The sequence below is a fragment of the Vigna radiata genome, unplaced genomic scaffold, assembly GCF_000741045.1.
Source record: "Vigna radiata var. radiata cultivar VC1973A unplaced genomic scaffold, Vradiata_ver6 scaffold_300, whole genome shotgun sequence".
Taxonomy (NCBI): Eukaryota; Viridiplantae; Streptophyta; class Magnoliopsida; order Fabales; family Fabaceae; genus Vigna; species Vigna radiata.
Window position 1 is genome coordinate 356395 of NW_014543815.1, and position 20638 is coordinate 377032.

At 31.8% G+C, this 20638-nt stretch overlaps 2 protein-coding genes and 1 long non-coding RNA gene across 4 annotated transcripts in view; 1 reads left to right on the top strand and 2 right to left on the bottom strand.

Moving 5' to 3' along the window:
* Positions 1-2539: 2539 nt before the first annotated feature.
* Positions 2540-4274, bottom strand: LOC106754969 (protein ALTERED XYLOGLUCAN 4-like). The gene is made up of 2 exons (XM_014637043.2): positions 3880-4274; positions 2540-3758 (listed from the first exon to the last, which is right to left on the bottom strand). Exons 1-2 carry the CDS (start codon positions 4082-4084, stop codon positions 2647-2649), a joined length of 1317 nt encoding a protein of 438 aa, XP_014492529.2. The 5' UTR covers positions 4085-4274; the 3' UTR covers positions 2540-2646.
* A 6402-nt stretch (positions 4275-10676) lies between these two features.
* Positions 10677-13363, top strand: LOC106754961 (protein ALTERED XYLOGLUCAN 4). 2 transcript variants are annotated; one of them, XM_022778115.1, is made up of 3 exons: positions 10677-11027; positions 11341-12447; positions 13256-13363. In XM_022778115.1, exons 1-2 carry the CDS (start codon positions 10814-10816, stop codon positions 12444-12446), a joined length of 1320 nt encoding a protein of 439 aa, XP_022633836.1. In that variant the 5' UTR covers positions 10677-10813; the 3' UTR covers position 12447; positions 13256-13363. The 2 variants fall into 2 exon arrangements, with proteins under 2 accessions (XP_022633836.1, XP_014492521.1); XM_014637035.2 differs by lacking the exon at positions 13256-13363 and having other exon boundaries at positions 11341-13119.
* A 6655-nt stretch (positions 13364-20018) lies between these two features.
* LOC106754972 overlaps positions 20019-20638 on the bottom strand; it is a 7230-nt gene continuing 6610 nt past the window's right edge. The window contains exon 3 of the long non-coding RNA XR_002667029.1: positions 20019-20205. This is a non-coding gene — a long non-coding RNA (uncharacterized LOC106754972). The remainder of the gene's footprint in view (positions 20206-20638) is intronic.

Sequence of the window (20638 nt, forward strand, 5' to 3'; positions counted from 1 at the left end):
AAATGGAGAGGGCTTAATGCCTCAAATTTACAAATATTAGGATGCAATTGAGACAAAAAAAAAAAAAAAACACGAGGACCTAATTGAGAATGAGGAACAAATATGAGGACTAAAACATATATTTAACCTTTTTATTTTAATAAAAGAAACTCATTTTTCAAACTTTTTTTTTTACTTATTTCAGTCATATCATCTGAACAAACCATTAGATATACTAATTGGTAAAAAAGAAAATCACTCCATTTAAAAAAAATCTATAAAAAAAAAAGTAACTCAAAATCTTCTGAATCAGTTTTGTCTGGTGGGGTATTTCAATTTGGGAAATTTCCTTTTGCTTTGATTTCATCCATCGTATTGTTTTGCTCAGTTCCTTGGAAAAATGTTAAGTTGTTAAGAAGTTGAACGCTTTGAAAATGACAATGAATGATCCTTGATTATGGCTTAATAAAATGCTCCGTTTATGCAGAAAGCCAATTTGGGAACCCGCTTCTATTTCTCCTTTGTTTTTGGTCTCTATTTAGATATCTTAATACAAAGTATTATTGATGATTATGTGAATGCATGGTTGCAAAAAGGTTTCCACCTAACCACATTTAATTGACGCTCATTGTTGCTCGAAAATATAATGAAGGAAAGGTAACGAAGTTAATACACCTTTTAAGACGTTATTTATTGTATACTAGATAAAATGTTCGTGGACTTTAGTTCTAGAACCTCTTCTCATTGAGCATAATGGTCAGAATTTGGAATGTCAAATAAAATTTTTTTTTTTAATAAAAAAATTACATTTATTGATCCGGATAACAGAATGGATTATGAAATTGGTCATGGTAAATATTTTAATAAATAAAAAACTACAATTATCTGAAGTTGCCTAGTATCAAATTATCTACACATGTAACAATTATTTTATTATTTGGCATGTTGAATTGAAAAATATAAAATTTTATATATTTAATAAAACAATTTTTTAATAAATATTTAATAAAAAAATACTTTAATTTCAATTTCAATTTAATTGTTTTATTTAATTTAAGGACTTAAATATAATAATAAAAATACGAACTAAAAATATCGTTTTGTGACAACAAATTAAATTACGAAAACCTAATAAAAAATATAAAAAGTATTTAAATATCAAATAAAACACAATTCTAATATAAATTTAATTAAAAATATATAAATTTATAAATAAATTTAAATTTAATTAACTCATTTTTAAATATGGTGAAATGAGTTATTTCAATTATTTTGACTGTATTTATTATTGTATTGTTATACTTAATCAGATTGAAAATCTGGACTCGTCTTATCAAAGTATTGTACCACTTGACCAATTGTTTATATTAAGGCTCTTTTAATCACATAAAACCAAGTTTAAACCAACCAAATATCCAAGAATCAAACATTGAAATCATAGATGCTAATACATTCAAATTTCATATTACACAATCTTCACTAACACAAGAATTTCATTTGAAACACAAATCAAACAACATTGTCACATTTCAACCGATCACTCATCACACAAATCAATTATTAAATCAATTCACTATACAATTATAAAATTAGAAATTTCAAAGTATTTATAACTTAAAAATAGTGTAATTAGTTTCCTTTACTTGAGAAACAAATGAATCTACTCTTATGAATATCAAATTCCTTCAAACTCACATGACCTTAACTAGTGAAAATCCTCCCAACATGCAGGATGTTCTATCTATGTATAGAAATAGCACAAGAACGATTAAGGAATACCATTATGATCATTTATCAACAGAGACTCATATAAATGACTAAAAAGATGTATGTAAGTAGAAGAAGACTCACATGCAACATATACCAGACAAAAATCTAAAAAAAGAGTTGAAACTCAATTTACACAAAATAAGAAATTGATGGATCCAATTCCAAGAATTCACTTCAATGATCAATCCTATCATCTTGATTCTTCAATCCGACTAATAAGAAGAATTCTTAGAAAAAACTCAAAAAATTCTACAAAATATAATTTATAGAAAGATTATATTTTTTAAAATAATAAAACTTATTAATAATAAAACTATTTACATAACTTTTTAAATATTAAAATAATCAGAGTCTTTTGATATTTTTAAACTACCGTTGCTCTTAAAATGTTATTTTCTAATTCTTACCGCAAGTTAAAACATGTAACCCAATGACTAATTTTTGGCAAACTGAGATATTAGACAGTAATCCACTTTACTATCCGAACAACTAATTAAATAGTCGTTACATAAATTTCAATGATGAAATAAGCACAAGTTGAAGTTGGAGAAGAAATGTAATACTTTCTTTCCCACACATTCTTTTTTTATTAGATGAAATTTCATCATATTGTGAAATTTATGATTCTCTAGACAAAGATAAAGATACATATATACCTCTATTTCATTTACACTATTAAATATTTATTTTGTTTTTTTCGTTATATCATATATTAAACTCGTCACTTTTGTTTTTTTTTTCTCTAAACATATATTATATTAGTTACTAATCAATATTTTGATTGTAGATAAATCATTTTCCGCAATTAAGACCACTGTGTGTTAAAAAGTTACAGGTTGTGTTGCTACTCCTGGTGCTACTCTAATCATACAATATAAAGTTTTTGGTACAAAAATATCAGTGTGATAAATTAAAAAGTGATAATCTGCAGTGTTGTGTTTTGATCATCTCCAGCAAGATCTCATTCCAGGAGTCTATAGGCCCTGGCAAGCACCAATGAACACAATCATTCTGCACACGCCCTGAAACGCCATTACCAAGTGGAAAATGATTCATATAAGCTCCTGGATGCCCATCTGGTCTCAACCATGATAATTTTGTTACATCAAGTGTCTCAAAGCTAAACCCTCTAAACTCTTTGGCTTTTACCTTAGCATTTTCCACTTCTTCCATTTCAATCCTTCTGATCTCTTCATCCACTTCTCCAAGTTTCATCTCCCCCTTTATGTAAGGTCTAGTCTTTGGACAACTACCCTCCTTATCCCAATCACCCTCAAAATGAGAAGGTGAAAATGTTCTCACTATCACATTAACTCCATTTCCTTTACCAACTTTCTTCTCTATTATCCTATCAAGAGTAGCCCTCAGAGCCTTTCTTAGTGGACCATAAAATCCAATATCACTGTACTCAAGACCTTCACAGTTTAAGCAACCTAAAACCTTACCACCCTCGTAGTAAACTGAAGGAACCAAAAACCAATTTCCAACTGATAGCACAATCAAGTCCATTTCATCCACATCCTTTGTCCACTTCTCATTACGATCCAAATGGATTATGTTATGAAGTGGCCCTGTGTTTGATCTTTGAACCCCTTGCACAAGAAATGGGGACCAATATAGGGACAGGCTTGCATTGTGAGAAGCAAAGTGCCACCGCCGAGACCCTTTGTGGTGGACACGTTTAGGTGCTGACACGGTTGCTAGCAAGCAAAGAAGGGACTCTATTTGGTTCCTAGCCAGAGAGTCCCCAACAAAAGCAAGATGCTTGTTAGTAATGAGTTGAAGAAAAGTGTTAGGCTCAAATCTTGGAAGATGACACTGATATGGTTTCCATCTCCAGTAAAGGTAGCTGGAGTCCTGCCTCCCATTGATCATACAATTCTGGCTTTCTTTGATTGTCGAACAGGTTGTGCCATTATACAAAGGGTCTGTCTTGTCACCCACCCATCTGCCATTAGAGTAGTCACACGGAGTATCACAAACATAGTCCTTGTCCTTGTCTGCCAAGACTACAAAACAAGAATGAACTCTATAAAGCCCCCTAAATACTAGTATATTTACACTACCTAAGAAAAACAGTTGCAATAATATGGTTTAGTAAAACAAAATCATGCATGCAGACATATATACCTGCAGAAGGAGGAAGAGGAGTGGAAGTAGAAGAAGAAGGAGGAGGAAGAAGCTTAGTTGATGGAGATGGAGCAAGAGAAAAAGGGTGAAAGTAAACAGAGAGAAAAATCATAGGTAGTAGAGGTATTGGGAGTAAAATATGGAGTGTACAAGGAAGAAGTCTGTTGGAGAGAGATTGATCTTTGATTGAGTTTGCACCTTTCATGTTGAAAGCATTCCTTCTTGCGTATCCTTTCCTGCTTTCTTTTATGATGCTACTTTGGTGTGGACCACCAAGATTTTCAACTTTCACCAACCATGGTCAAATCTTCAGCTTACTAAATGAATGCACATAAATAATTTATGCACCCTCAAATTGAACATTGAAGTGTGGACCATATACTGTACAAGGTTCTATTTTGTGTTTCAAATTCCTGTATTGAAAAGAACGAGGATAACAATAAATCTGTGGGGGTCCTGATAGAGAAATACTAGAATTTCTTCAGATAATATTATGGATTGCTATAGAAATATAGTGGATACAGTAAATAAAAAAGTATACATATATTTATGCTAATAACTTAATTAATTTCTGTTGGGTCCACCAAATAATTAATTGATATGTATGATTTTTAATATGATAGTTCTTTCTACCGCGAAAAATTATTAAACTGTTATCTAACTTATACATATATTTTCAGCGTCTTTTAGCTGCATTGTGATTGAAAATACATGGAAGCGCCAAAGCAGATCTTGATATGGTTAGTTTGCTGGCTTTAAGGTGATCCACGCAGTAAATTATTAAAATTATCAAAGCAACGTGGTTGATACGATAATGTGTTTCACATTATCTTTAAAATTTTTATTTATATAAAACAAAATAAGATATTTGTAATTAATTAGAGATATATCTTACTCATGTTCGAGCAATAAAGGCGAGGCGTGTTAGGAAAGTCTGTTATTAATTGGAGTGTGGGAAGTTGAGTTTAATTGTATACTGACAGTGGACCTGTGGCCCAAATTCAGATCAAACAAACGTAAAATTTAATCCTTCGACTTCTGAGTTGATTTTTTTTTAATATATTCTTCCCAAGTCAAAAATGATTTTCAAGATTGTAGAATTCAAAAATAAAACATAATTTTTTGATTATACAATAAAGAAGTGAATAATTATTTCCGAATATGTAAATTATGCAAAATATCTTAAAAGAAAACTGTACATGTATATCTCTGATTTTAAATGCAACTTGAAAGATTTTTGAAGTCACCTACATTGCTGCCATGAACAAAACGAAAACCTTATGCAAAACAAAAAATTATAAAGGTTATATACATCTTTCTGAATTCAGCATTGATTCAAAACCGCCAAAACAATGCAAAACCTTATCATATAATCACCTGCGAAACCACCGATTACAATTTCAAAGCTCAAGAAATTGGCATTATTCATTATCATCTACAAAAAAAAATAAATGCAGAGACACGAGCACCAAACGTAAAACCATGACAAAGAAACCTTCGTACGCACCTTTCAGAGTTCTTCCATGGTATAAAATTTCAACGTATGTGTGATATCTGCAAAGACGTAGGACACCTCAACGGATCAACCGGGCGCCACGACCTGGTCCCTGAGGGCCGGGCTGCGAAGGGTGTAACGAAGAGTGGCTCGCTTCGTACCCAGGGAGGAGACCAGCCAGGTCGGGCTAAAAATTAAAGGAGGAATTGGAGAAGAGAGGGACGGCCAGAAATGACGGGAGACGAAGAAGAGAGGGGACATGCCTTTGGAAAGAGAAATTATTTTTAGATTATTATTTTTATATTATAGAGTTTTAAGATTTTAAAAACAATTATTGCATTAGATATATTTTACTAAATTATTTTTAAAACTTGTATTTTTATCTTTAAATTAAAAATATTGTTTATTCTATTTCTCAACTTTATAAAAATCATGTAAGATATTATTTTTAGCAAAATGACATAGAATGTCACAAATGGAGTCTTCTACTGTACTATAACATAATTTTCATATATTAGTTGCTAAGAAATATATTTTTTATAGTTTAAAAAAGTAAATATATATTTTGTTGGAAGTCTCATATCGATTAAAGATAAAGTCAATTTATAATATATAAGTGGGTGCAAATCTGACCTTACAAATCGGTTTTGTAAGGTTGAATTAGCTTAAAGTCTACCTCTTAACATAATATCAGAGTTATGGTTAGAATCAGCAGACAAGAAGGGAAAAATGTTATATTTACCTAATCAGGCCCTGCTTTTCCTTGATATTCCAAGTATGCTCGCCAGTTGCATTGTGTCTTGTGACATAAGTAGCCATTATGGGGAGGGAGACTATCCATGGGAATGCAGTTTTTGTGAGCGACTAGGGAGGAGAAGAATCAATATTGACATATGGGAACCTATTTTGTGTGAGACTATCTATCCTGTTGCTTCTCCCTCTCAACCAAACGTTAAATCTCCTGAAAGATGTCCTTCCTAAGCTCACACCGGTTAAGGTGATCATTGCAAAAAAAAAAAAACAAGACACAACATGTAACACAGAAGAAAGGGTAAGCTAGATAACAAAGAAATCATATCACATTTATAACATAACATACATAAATCATTTATATCACATACAATATTCTAATAATCTTAACATGTAAAGACCTTAAACTTGACTATCTGGATTAGTATGAATATAGCTATGGTAGTTCGTGCACTTGTTATGGTGAAACAGTTGGCCCACCCCAAGCTACCACACAAGGTTAGTCCGTTATCACTCACCTTAGGCTAAGGAAAAGCCCCTAGGACCTCCTACTATTCTCATGACATGCTTCACCCCTCTCTACTTGAGAATAGGTGATAATTAGAATGTCAGGATGAACTCCAAGACTAAGCTTCCCATATTCATACTTACAACCTTTGAAACCACCACTGAGAAATTCCCCCTTGGATTTCTCTTCCACACCATTTGAAACCATCTACTTTGATACTCATATAATACTCATACATAAGTACTCCTAGACTTTAAACCACTCGCTCAACGACCTAGCTCGCTGAGTGAATAAAACTCTCAATGGTACCAGACCCTAACCTCTCGCTCAGTGACTAAGCTCGATGTGCGAATACCAGGATAGTGTGCCAGACTCTATAACCACTCATTGAGTGACTCCACTCGTTGAGCGACTCCACTCGTTGAGCGACTCCACTCGTTGAGCAACTCCACTCGTTGAGTGACTCCACTCGTCAACGAGTCTGCATAATTCTGCAGTATGAATTTGTAGAATTTCCCAACCTACCCAAAATTTACCAATTCTAAATATTTTCCCCAACTTCTAATCCTCCTAGATTGTGTTATATACTTAATTATACTTAACCAAATGTGTCTAAACCTTTCGAACTTCATTCTCAAGTGTTTACTAACTAAGTCACACTTCAAAACTTACAAATCATCAACCTATGAACCCAAATCATGTTCTACCACTTTTGGCACAGTTTTTAAGCAACTTAGGGACTCAAGCAAGTCTCATTTGACTTTCCAAAACTCTCTAAACTGACTGTTTGCACACAGAACCCTAAACTAGAGTTTTCACTAGCTTACTTCAATTATCACTAACACACAATAACATTTTTCATCCAAACAGCTTAGAAATCACATACTATTAAACTTATAACACATACTTTAATTTAGAAACAATTATCTAGCTTCCTTTACCTCTCGAAGAAACTGCCCAACTCTAAAAACGCTCTGTCGATTACTTGAACCGCAAGGAATACCTAAACGAACCTACGAAACACTAAATTGGAAATGAACATAATCCTTAGAACTCTAGATGAATCAAGAATGTGTAGGAGATGCATGATTACACATGCAATAATAAAAGATTCATTTAAAACAAATTTAAGAATGGAAGGGGAAAATTGAGTTGAAACTTACTTGCTCTATTGAAGAAACTGATCGGGTAGAAACGTAGACCTCATTGTCGTGGTCGATTAAGTACCTCCTGATCGTCAAATAAATGACTCAGGAGTTAGAACTCTTAGAGAGAAGGTAGAGAACTCTAGAAAAGTGGTTTCTAGAGAGATGATACGTTTTAAAATAATGAAACTTGTTTATAACAAAATTATTTATAATAAAACCGTTTAATATTAAACTAATCGAGTCTCATTATTTTGTACTACCACCACTTCTAAAAATACCATTTTATGGGGTTTTACAACGAGAGAATTAATTATTGTAAGAGAGAACTATGTGGGAGATTAATTCCGTCAAAAATATCCGAAAATAGACGTAGACGTTAAATCCTTTGACAAAAGTTACAAAATCATAATTGAAAGGTCACTTTTTTAGACATTAGACGTCTAACGTAGAAGGGGTCGACGTCAAATGCCCTTTTAAACCCTATAAACTCAGAATGCGGGCCACACATGTGACAACTCTCATAATGAGCATGGCTTAAAACAGGATTGTAACATGACATGTTGTTTATCACTTAAAAAAGAACTAATGTTGTTAGTCATTAATGACTAATTACATAAGTTTCAAAATGAGATAAACCTAACATAGATCAAACTTAGAATAAAGACTAAAACCAAGATCGGTTAATAAATCAAAACAAAAAACATAGTTAACCATAATAATAAGGTTTAATAGTTTCGAAGGTCCCTATATTTTGGGGTTTGTTTCAATTGGGTCCTCTAATTTTGAAAGTGATCAATTAGGTCCCTAATTTTGTCAATTGGAATCAATAAAAGTCTTTCCATCAAATGCAGTTAACTCCCTGAAGTTTTTGAACATGTGGCACGCTGACGCTTCCAGGTGGCATCGTTTCAAGTGCATAGGTGGATTATAAAAGGGTGAAATCCCTTTTAATTTAGGGATTTCACCTTCAAATACACCCTTTTAATTTAGGGATTTCACCTTCAAATACACCCTTTTAATTTAGGGATTTCACCCTTTTATAATCCACCTATGCACTTGAAACGATGCCACCTGGAAGCGTCAGCGTGCCACATGTTCAAAAACTTCACTACGTTAACTGCATTTAACAGAAAGGTTTTATTGATTCAAATTGACAAAATTAGGGACCTAATTGATCACTTCAAAAATTGGAGGACCCAATTGAAACAAACCTCCAAATATAAGGACCTCCGAACCTATTAAACCTAATAATAATTATATAATAATTATCCATATTAATTTTTTATTTAAAACTAATCATCTAGATTTTACTTTGATTTAATTTTAACTAATATTATTTTATTTTATATTAATTTTAATCATAAAAATTATAATATTATAATTTAATTTACCTTCTTTTTATCTATTATATTTATCAAATCATTCACAAACTTTTCCTTCAAATTTCTACACTCTATCCCTTAAAACAAACAACTTCACTTTTATATTTGTATCCCCTCAAACCTATATTTTCACCCTCCCTCAAATAAATCTTCAAGATAAAACAAAACCTAAAAGTGATAAAATTGAATGTTTATATTTATAATACGAAAGACAAAAATGTGAGAATATATATAAAAAAAAAGTTGCCCGAACAAACGGCCCTGTAGGCCCAGGAAGATCTCACCCAGGAAGAACTTCATTAATTAGATGGTAAGGTAAGCCTCCCAGGACAATAAATGTTAACAATGAAAAGGAAAAGAAAAAAAAAATCTTTAATTTTCTTTTATATTATAAGAACGTCGAAGAACAATATATAAAATTGGGTATAAAAGAAATAGTTGTTACAATATTTTCTTTTTCAAATTTAATTTCTCTGTTTTGTTGGAATGTGTTCTTAGGTGTTATAATAATCATTTTTAGCTGAAAAATAATAGAAAATCACGTAAACAATTGTCCTAGAAAAGTACGAGAAGAAAAGAAATATGTATCAATAAATTTATGAACCATTTTTAATGTTCCTATTTTGACTTGGTCATTAAAACTAAACAAAATTTATATGTAAAATTGAATTAAAATTTAGAAATAGTTCAATAGGGCAAAGTGTAACTATTTAAAGAAACTGAATTAAACTACAATAAAACTTATTTGAGTGAATTAACCTAAGTTAAATTATTGTTATCTTTTTTTAATGAGATAAGTTATTTTGAATGGTTTGAAATATTATTAATAAACATTTTATTTTAAAATATATTTTTATGTCATAAATTATAATAAGTTGAATTTAAGTAGTTAAATTTATGAGCAATTTAATATATATATAAAGTTCACTTTAATGTTTTTTAAATAATTTGTCTTCTGTTTAAGAAAATGCACTTCAAATATAATTTAATTATTTTTAAAACTTTATACATACACCCAGATTCAAAAGTACCAATTATCTCACCTTAGAAGAAAACCATAAAAAACATGAGTCATGACAGTGTGTATAATTTAACTTTCTAAAAAAAAGTATGTGTCCTTTTTTGGTAGGACCACTTGATCATGGTCCTTGGTAAAGTTCTTCCTGTCTAGACGATTTTATCCTTGCAAAACATACATTTATATTCTTTCGCACAACCTCTTCAAAATAAAGTTAAAAAGCATAAAAAGATTCATGGTTAAGAAGTAAAGTTGTTCTAAGTAGAATATATGTAAAACCAATTACTTAAATAGTAATGATAATATACTATTAGTTAATGTAAAGGTTTTGTTTACATAACGATGACAGGGAAGGAGGACAAGATTGGAATAGCAATATTCTAAGGCCATTATTAGAATCTTATGAAAACTAGTGAATTAGAGACAGACATCATGAGATCCAACTTATGTTTTTTATTATTATTTTCTGTAATCTATTGTAAGAAGCAGAGAACCTGTCCTCAACTCTCAATACAAAAATCACAAAAGTTTGCTTTTTTTTTTTTCTTTCTTCGTGAGACTTGATTCATCTCAGCTAAGAACATTAGAAAGAGAAGAAGAAAGGTTAGCAGAAACAAGGGATAGGCTTTGAAGATGGGAATCACAAGCCCATTCAAAGACCAATCCCTGTCCATAACCAAGAGACTTCTTCCTTGGACCCTTTACGCTCTTCTTCCCATTGCTCTGCTTCGCTTATACTTCTACCCTCTACCCTTCCCTACATCTCCAGAAACAGAGCTTCCCAACTCCACCCCAGTCACCATCATCTCCCACTCTTCTCTTTCTGCTTCTCCACCTTCTTCTCCAGGTACATGTGTTTAATTTCATTTTGTCAAACCTATGTAGTTGCTAGTCTTGTCTTGATTTATGATGGACAAAACTTGAATGAAGTTATTTAGAATATGTAATTATTCAAGTTTTGTATTTTGTGTTTTAATTTGTGTAATGAAGATTTGCATTAGTGTCAACATAGATTATTGAAATGAAACTTTAATTCTGATTGGACAACAAGGTGAAAACATGAATGGAATTGAATCTAAGTTTCATGGAACTGTAATTGGCAACTTGGGGTGGTTGATTTGTTGGTTTATTAGACTTGCTTACATGTTCTTTATTGGCAGAAAAAGAGAAAGCTTATGAGAGCCCATGTGATTACTTTGATGGCAAATGGATCCGTGACAAGAGAGGTCCTTTGTACAACGGTACAACTTGTGGTACAATCAAAGAAGGCCAGAATTGCATAGCACATGGAAGACCTGACTCTGGCTATCTTTACTGGAGATGGAAACCAAGTCAATGCAAACTTCCAAGGTTTGAGCCTCAAACTTTTCTCCAACTCATTAGCAACAAGCATGTAGCTTTTGTCGGGGATTCTATGGCCAGGAACCAATTAGAGTCCCTTCTTTGCATGTTGAGCACTGCTTCAAGCCCTAACCTTGTCTACCGGAATGGTGAGGACAACAAATTTCGGAAGTGGCATTTTCCTTCTCACAATGTGACTGTCTCATTGTACTGGTCCCCATTTCTTGTGCAAGGTGTTGAAAAGTCAAATTCAGGGCCAAATCATAATAAGTTGTATTTGGATCATGTTGATGAGAGGTGGGCAAGGGATATGGATCAAATGGACCTGATTGTGTTGTCAATTGGGCACTGGTTTTTGCACCCTGCAGTGTACTATGAGGGAAGTTCAGTCTTGGGGTGTCATTACTGTCCTGGCCTAAATCACACTGAAATTGGGTTTTATGATGTGTTAAGAAAGGCTTTAAGGACTACCCTCAATAGTATAATTGATAGGAGAGGAGGTAAGGGCTATGGAACTGATATAATTGTGACAACATTTTCACCTGCACATTTTGAAGGTGAATGGGATAAAGCTGGTGCTTGTCCAAAGACAAAGCCTTATAGAAAAGGGGAGAAGGAACTTGAAGGGATGGATTCTGATATGAGAAAGATTGAGATTGAAGAAGTGGAAGATGCCAAGACAAAAGCTAATAATTTGGGAGGGATTATTAGGTTGGAGGCATTGGATGTAACAAAATTAGCGCTATTGAGACCAGATGGCCACCCAGGTCCTTATATGTATCCCTTTCCATTTGCTAATGGGAATCAAGAGCGTGTGCAGAATGATTGTGTTCATTGGTGCTTGCCAGGGCCTATTGACACATGGAATGAGATTTTTCTGGAGTTCATGAAGAAGTGGGGTGAACAACCTAGGATTGAAGAGTGAGGTACTCTTCATGTCTTGTCAAATTCATATTGGTTTAATTACTCATGTGATCATTATATTTACAAAAGCTTTCTTGTCTAGTTCCTATAATAAACAAAACATTCAGCTTTTACACATTATTTTGAATCCCTACTCATACCATAACAGATAAAAAATATGTTTCAGAGTATAGGAACTAGAAGGAAATTTTTTATAACTATAAAGACTATATGAGTAATTGAGTCATTCTAATATGTCATGCTTATGTTTTCCACCACTTGGTTGATATTGCATTGAAAAGGATCATTTTTTGTTTTGGTAGAATAGAAAGAGAGCAACTTTTTTAGAGGGTGGGAACAACAGTTTCATTGGGAGATTATTGGTTTATGTTTTTCTTGCTGGGGCTACATAATGGAAAAGGAAATAGATAGAATAGTATATCTTGTATTGATGAGGGAGGATGGAGTGGCAAATTATAGGTACGATGAACAATGATGTTTGTGGAATGTGCTAAAAATGTAGGGTTTTAAGCCATTTGGACACGTTATGATTTGGGGTACAAAAGTGTTTAGACGTGAATTTGTGGAGGAATTCATAACACATGGACAAGTCTTTTTCTGTTTGGTCTGTTTGGTAGCTATGAGTTTTGTCTGGTGGGGTATTTCAATTGGGAAACTTCCTTTTGCTTTGATTTCATCCATTGTATTGTTTTCCTCAGTTTCTTGGAAAAATGTTTAGGAAGTTGGTTTGGAATTGTTAGGAAGTTAAACGCTTTGAAAATGATGATATGATCCTTGATTATGGCGTAACAAAATGCACCGTTTATGCAGAAACAAACATGCTCAAAAAGTCAATTTGGGAACCCACTTCTATTTCTCCTTTGTTTTTGGTATGTTTTTAGATATCTTAATGGAAAGTATTAATGATTATTATGTGAATGCAATATTGCAAAAATGGTTCCACCTAACCACATTTAATTGACACTCATTGTGGTTCGAAAATATAATGAAGGAAAGGTAACGAAGTTAATACACATTTTAAGACGTTATTTATTGTATACTTGTTATTATTAGGTAAAATGTTGGTGGACTTTATTTATAGAACTTGTTCTCATTCAATATAAGGTTGCAATCAGGAATACCAAATAAACTCGTTTTAGTTTTGACAATTTTTCCGTATTAAGCTAATATCCAATTTTTTTCAACTGGTTATAAAGACCGAATGAGTATCTATGTATCCGTCAGGCTCTCATCCTCTACTCATCTCATCCTATAATTCTGTTTTTTTTTTTCTTTTTTTCTCTTTCATTGCATATTTTTTCGTCTCATCTAATTATTTGGTTTGTTCTATATTTATAAAATTAAATCAAATATCTAATGTATTTTCCTTTTTATCAAAACTTTTACGTCGTCGTGCTGAAAAAAAGTGTTATCCATTTCACCTAATCAAATATATTGTAGGTTTTATATTTGATTACTTCTACTCCTTTTTAATATTTTTATTTATTATTTAATTTTTGCATGAGAATGTTTAACTCTGATAGATTTTCTTAGATTTTTAATATATTTATTTACCTTATATTTTTAATTATAGTTTTTTTTTTACAATTTTATTAAATAAGTGTTTGTAAGACACATTTGATATTTTTATTTTTTTCTTAATATTTTTACCTTTTATTTATGATGTTTTATATAACTATTTTTATTTTTTAACTAGTTTTTATAAATGTAATTTTATCACTACTATTATATAAAGATGTTTGATTTACTATAATATAATAATTTAATATCATTATAATAAATTTTGTTTGTTACCATTTATTATATATTGAAATTTAATAAATGAATTATTTACACTAAGTTTAAATTATTATTAGTTTAATATTTTTTATTTATATGATCTCGTTTAAGTGTTGTGCTGTATCGGTAAGAGCAACCTTAAAGTGAATTGTCGATCAACTCTCTAAAAACCTTTAAAATGACATAGATTGATTGGTTGCTAAGAAAGCATGAAGATAATTAGTAAGGTAGAACATGGTTATAAGATATTGGATTCTGATTGGGTCAATTCTAAACAAAAAATATAAAAACAAAAGGTAAAGAGGTAAACGATTGTATTTATTGGATATTCAAAACTTAATTGCGATAATCAATGAATAACTGAAAACTGATTTGAGCGTCCCAGTGCGTAAGTATCCACTCCACTCGTTCGGATTTGGACTTTATTAGAGAAGATTCAACAAGATATTGGAATAAGGAAAATAATCTGAATTAGGTAAAGTGAATTAAAGTGTAAAGGTATAGTTCTTGACTGTGTTAACTAAAACAAGTGTTATATAATAATCTTTACTAACTAACGTATAAAACATGATTTTATTATAATTTTGATAAAAGAAATAGACATTTGAAAAATTTTGTTTTTTTAATAATTGTGTTTTTTTATAAATAAAATATGAGGATAAGAATAATTTTTTACTTTAAAAAAGTAAATACGAGATAAAAAAAAATCATGTTTTTAATCCTATTTTATTATCATTTTTAAATAGTTAAATAATGATTTATTTGATTTGTTTATCAAGATAAAAAATATTTGGTAAAATATTTGAATGGAACTTATTTTAGTAATTTATACTTTACAATTTAATTGTTAGTTTTTTTAGTTTGATGCATAATCTTTATATTTTTGTTCATTGACCTAAAAGTTACTCGTTTTAGTGTCTATACATTCTTTAATCTACTTTTTTCATCATCTAAAATTATAAACACTAAAATGTTGTAAACATATAAGTAAACGTTTAAAACAAGCTAATAAATGTATGTTAAAAGAATTAAAATGAGTAGTTTCTAGTGACAAAATGAACAAACTAAATGAGAAATTAAGTATCAAATATTTTTTAAGGTTTAAAAAACCGTTATTCATCTATAATTTTTAGAGTTTGAAAAGAAAAATCCAATTTTTGTTTGTTTATGATTGGCAATAAAACAATATCAATTTTCCTTTTGAATTTCTTAAGCACAATAGGATTATTTCCCAAGCTTTTCATCGCACTTGATATAAAAGACACAATGATACGCATAACCTTTGAAGGTCTACAAGAACATGATGCTCGAAGGCTTTGCACCATAAATTAATTAAATATGCAGACTTGAAAGTTGTTTCCACTTCAAGGAAAATATGATTTTCCATATCCTCTTACTTTATTATATGAATCTAAATCTTTTGTCATCATTATATCTCAGTCATCTCAATAACCATCCAAATCTATCTCCTTCGTAACATGTTTCCAGCTGCTCCTATTGCAATATCCAATGTGCCAGACACAACTTTCGTAACATGTTGATATTGATGGTCATATAATCCATGATAAACTCCAAACATACTTGTTTCATCTTTTTTTAAAAAAACAACTTATCAATTTGCATATATTTTTACCAAACTTTGGATTATGAAATATGTTCAGAAAATCTAAACTGACTAAAGAAAAGATTAATTAAAAAAATGAAGAATAAATTTTACTCTACAAATCTATTTTAAAAAAATAAGTTAAATTTAAATTTATTTTACTACCATTTGTATGTTAGGAGTTCTAAGTATGCTAGGAGTTTTAAATATACATTCTCGAACTTTGAAGGGATTTTAAGACTTGTGTTTTTTGTATGGAAAATGTTTTTTTTGTTATTACTTGCACCAGTTGACAATCTACATTTAGAGATATTTTAGTTATTAAAAAAAAAGTTAACTTTTGTATTTGTAAAGAAAGAAAGTGGATGTAAAGTGTGTAAAAATGTGTTGAGTGTCCAAATAATAGTACCCTTTTGCATTTCATGTTTTCCAAGAGTGTGGGTTGTGTTAATATACCATTTTCTCTCTTCTATATCTTGTATATGTTTTATAGTGTAAAGGGAAAAGTCACTTTTTCTTTTGATTTTTTACTTGTTCAACTTCTTGGGCTCCCATTTTTTTCATAATAAAAGTTGACAATCTCATTCGCGACATACTATGAGATACCATAACTATTTCCAACTCTTTAAATTAGAGCCTGAAATATTCAAAAACAGGAAATATTTGATTATATGCTGAAAGAGCTTCTAAGAATTCACATTCGAACCGTGAAAAATACCGTTATTCATTAAGATATATTATACTATACAACTTTTGTAAAGGTGTAAGATATATATTGAACCTAAAAGTTATGAATGACATTTCGTCAAACATGACTCTATCTTCGATTTAGACACTCAGAATCCAATGCTATGATGGGTTGAAATGATTTAGGAAGGAAAAAAAATGAAAGAATAAAAAACAAGAAAAAAACATATCTTTTTTATGTTTGGTTTCTTTAATAAAGTTTAAGATAGAAGAAAGGGTATCGCTGCCTGTACCTTATCACACTTCTACCAGTAACCTATCATCTAGGGAATCTATTTTTCGGATCATAATAAAAAAATCAGAATTTTTTTTTTTTTCTGGAAAGCAATCAATCTTTTTCATTAAGGAAAAAGTTTTTTGGAAGCTTTTTTTTTATGAGATGGAGGAAGAAATTGTTAATAGGTGATTAATAATTCATGACAGTTAGTCAGTTAAAACTGATGTCATAATAATACCTTCTAATCAGTTTTGAATGAGACCTTATACTCATATCAGAAGAATATAAAGTGCTTTCAGTATCTCTGTCAAATTGTGTGTTGCTCTCTCTTTGTCGTTAGTCCTTTTTCTTTTTCTCTAACAATTGGTATCAAGAGGCAGCAAGATCAATGGGGCCTGGTGCATTCTCAACCAATCTATCCATTTTTAATGGCAAGAACTGGGACAAATGGCGCATGCAGACGAGGGCAATTCTTGGATACCAGGAAGTTGCAGAGGTGGTTGAAGAAGGGTGCGCCAGAAAGCCACTGATGCAGAAAAGGTTCTTTATAAAGAGAGCAAGAAGAAGGATTGTAAAACTATCTTTTTTATCCATTAATGTGTTGATAAAGTCCATTTCGAGAAGATTGCAGGAGCTGTAACTTCAAAGGAAGCATGACAAATCCTCGAAAAATGCAATTAAGGAGCAGAAAAGTTAAAGAAAGTGAGTTTGAAAACCATGAGGCATCAATATGAGTTTATGTAGATGGGAAGCAGTCAGAGAATAGCCGAATTCTTTAACAGAATTGTGACCTACACAAGTGTGATGAAGAACTGCGGAGAAAAGATTACAGATCAATCTATTGTTGCAAAGATTCTAAAAACTGTGTCTCCAAATTCGATCATGGTGGCCATTGAAGAATCAAATAAAATTAAAGATTTGAAAGTGGAAGAATTGCAAAGGTGTTTGGAGGCATCGAACAGTGATTAATGGAAAGAGAGGGTGATAAATCAAATGATCATCAAGCGTTGCAAGCCAACGCTTCGAAGATTAGTAGCTACAATTCCAAAGGGAATTATCGAGGGTTGTGGTCGAGGAAGGCGTTCGAGGAGTAGTTCTCGGAGATGTTGGCAAAATCCAGATCAAGATAAGACAAATGACGAACGCTCAGAAAATTCGTTTAAACGAAAGAACCATAATAATTGGATGGTGGAAAGAAGAAGTTTGTGTTAAGCATTATTTTAATTATAGAATAAATATTATAGCATTTTAAGTTTCTATACTACAATAAAGAAGGGTTTTACCGACGGTCTGTATTCCTTGGAAATAGTCAGAAATCGTTGGTAATATGTCATTACCGACGGCTTATCGACGATCTAAAAACCGTCGGTAATATGCTTGTCGCTAACATTTACCGACAACTTTTATCTAAAAGCCGTCCCTCAGAGATGTTTAGGGATGCCCGTAATGCAGGGGAGCGCCCTTACTGGTTGGGCGAGAACATTTGGAACTCTTTACTTGCACATTGGAAACTCAGCAGTGTTTCGCAACAAGTGTGCTACAGCCCAGAGAAACAAAGCGTCTGAAAAGGGTGGCACCTTGCATACTGGCGGGTCGATCACAGTTCACGAGCATGCCATTCGTATGGTAAACTTTCTTTACTTTTTTGTTTCTTTCATATATAACTTATGTATTTTCTATTTCATACACATTTCTAAGTCTAAATTATGTTACAGGCACAAGCTTTGGGATGGGCGGTCCATGTTGATGAGGTCCTTGCACAGACCCATGTTAAGAAGGACACTAATGAATTCGTTGATGAAAGATCTCGCAAGACTCATGTAAGCAAATAACATCTTTCATCAACGAATTCATTATTGCGCTTCTTAACATGGGTCTATGCAAAGACCTCGTCAACATGGACTGCGCGTCCCAAAGCTTGTGCTTATAACATAATTTAGACTTAGAAGTGTGTATGAAATAGAATATACATAAGTTATATATGAAAGAAACAGAAAAGTAAAGAAAGTTTACCATACGAATGGCATGCTCGTGAACTGTGATCGACCTGCCAGTATGCAAGGCGCCACCCTTTTGAGACACTCTGTTTCTCTGGGTTGTAGCACACTTGTTGTGAAACTCTACTGAATTCCAATGTGCAAGTAAAGAGTTCCAAATGTTCTCGCCCAGCCAGTAAGGGCGCTCCCCTGCATTGCGGGCATCCCTAAACATCTCTGACACTGTGTTCCTTTGAAGGGATTTCACTATGCAGAGAGATTTACGAGCGAGGAAATAATCTGTCGTTGGCGTTCGTTTGCACAGATTATAGAGGATGGAAAGTGATGGATTTGCGGGATTGCGTGATTTGGCCATCTTCGCTAAAGTGAGATGATTTGCAATGATTCTAAGTACAATGGCATATTTACCCTCATGCAATTTTAAAATACCATGAGTCTTTGTAGACGAAGGAGGAGTTGATACCAAGACACCCATGAGTCTTTCTGCATTCTCCACCCCAGTTTCTCAGAGAAGTTTTACATCTTCTCCTTGTGCTCCTTGCTGAACTTGGTCCTGTACCTCTTCTTCGGGTTCTCACTTCAACATCACGCTCGAAAAGGTTAGGCCTCAGTGGTGGGAGTGTTTATCTGAGGGTGTAGAGTAGCCAGTGCCGAGGGCTAAAAACATGTGGGGTGCCAAAGCATGGCACGGTGGCACGTGGGAGAGTGGAGGAGGTGAGAGCTTGACATTGGACTAAGACTATTCTTAAAATTAATAAAATACATTATTATTTAAAAACTTTTATACAATTATCTCCTCTTCCTGCACTATTCATTTAAAAAAAAATCAAATGTTATATATGTCTATACTTAATTAATTTGGATATTTATAGTATTTCATAACTCGCTATATTTAAAAATAAAATTAATAGTATTTCATAACAAATTATATTATAAACAAATACTATAATTAAAAATAAAATTATTTTACAACATTATAAATTTGTAATATTTTAAAAACTAATTTTACTTATTATTTCAATTATTATTAATTAATTTCCTCTCTTTATTAACATTTATACATTCAAATATAACATTAAAAAATCACATTTTATATTACTTTAATACCTAAGGGCATTTTGGTAATTTATAATTTCTACCAATTAAACTAATTTTTTAAATCTATCACATCAATCAAATCCTACACTAATTCTCACAAACTTTACTTTCAAATTCACTCTCAAATACCCGCAAATCCACTCAAAAAAACAACAATAAAATTACCCTCAAATCCACTCAAATCCATTCAAATCATCTCTCCCAAATCATCTCCCTCAAATCCATCCAAAAGAACACACCCTGAGAGCTGATGAGATGCTTTCATGTGGAAATTTCTATGTATTTGTATTTCATGTTCAGCTTTCCACTGCACCTTCATCTGTAATGATGAACAAAACAAACATTGATTAATGAACATAGTAAAATAAGAATGACAATTAGTTTAAAGTTGTGCTATTTGGCAGTTTAAACAAGTCCTAAATATTGATTTAAACTTGTTAGAACATCCAAATTCAAAATAGATTCATCTGTTTTCAAAATAGCATGTTCACACCTTAATTTTGAGTGAAATGGGGAAGTAGAAGGATGAATCTGTTATACAGTTTGATATTGAACAAAATAGTGTTGAAAGAAGTTTAATTTGGAATTAAAGTTGCTGCAAGTATTATCAAAGAGTGAGAATCACTTGTGCATGAATTCAGTTTTTCTTGCTTTCTTCATGTGTCGTAGAAGTTTTCTTAGAATCCATTTGAGTGCCTACTTCTATTCTACACCTATTTGTATTGCTTGTAAGATTTTTGGCATCTTAAAAT

Excerpts from the sequence above, each read along its gene's own strand:
- LOC106754969 (XM_014637043.2), bottom strand. The coding sequence starts at position 4,084 with ATGAAAGGTGCAAACTCAATCAAAGATCAATCTCTCTCCAACAGACTT. Across the intron at positions 3,759-3,879 it reads TCCTCTTCCTCCTTCTGCAG|TCTTGGCAGACAAGGACAAG; the intron begins GTATATATGTCT and ends CTTGTTTTGTAG.
- LOC106754961 (XM_022778115.1), top strand. The coding sequence starts at position 10,814 with ATGGGAATCACAAGCCCATTCAAAGACCAATCCCTGTCCATAACCAAG. Across the intron at positions 11,028-11,340 it reads TTCTCCACCTTCTTCTCCAG|AAAAAGAGAAAGCTTATGAG; the intron begins GTACATGTGTTT and ends CTTTATTGGCAG.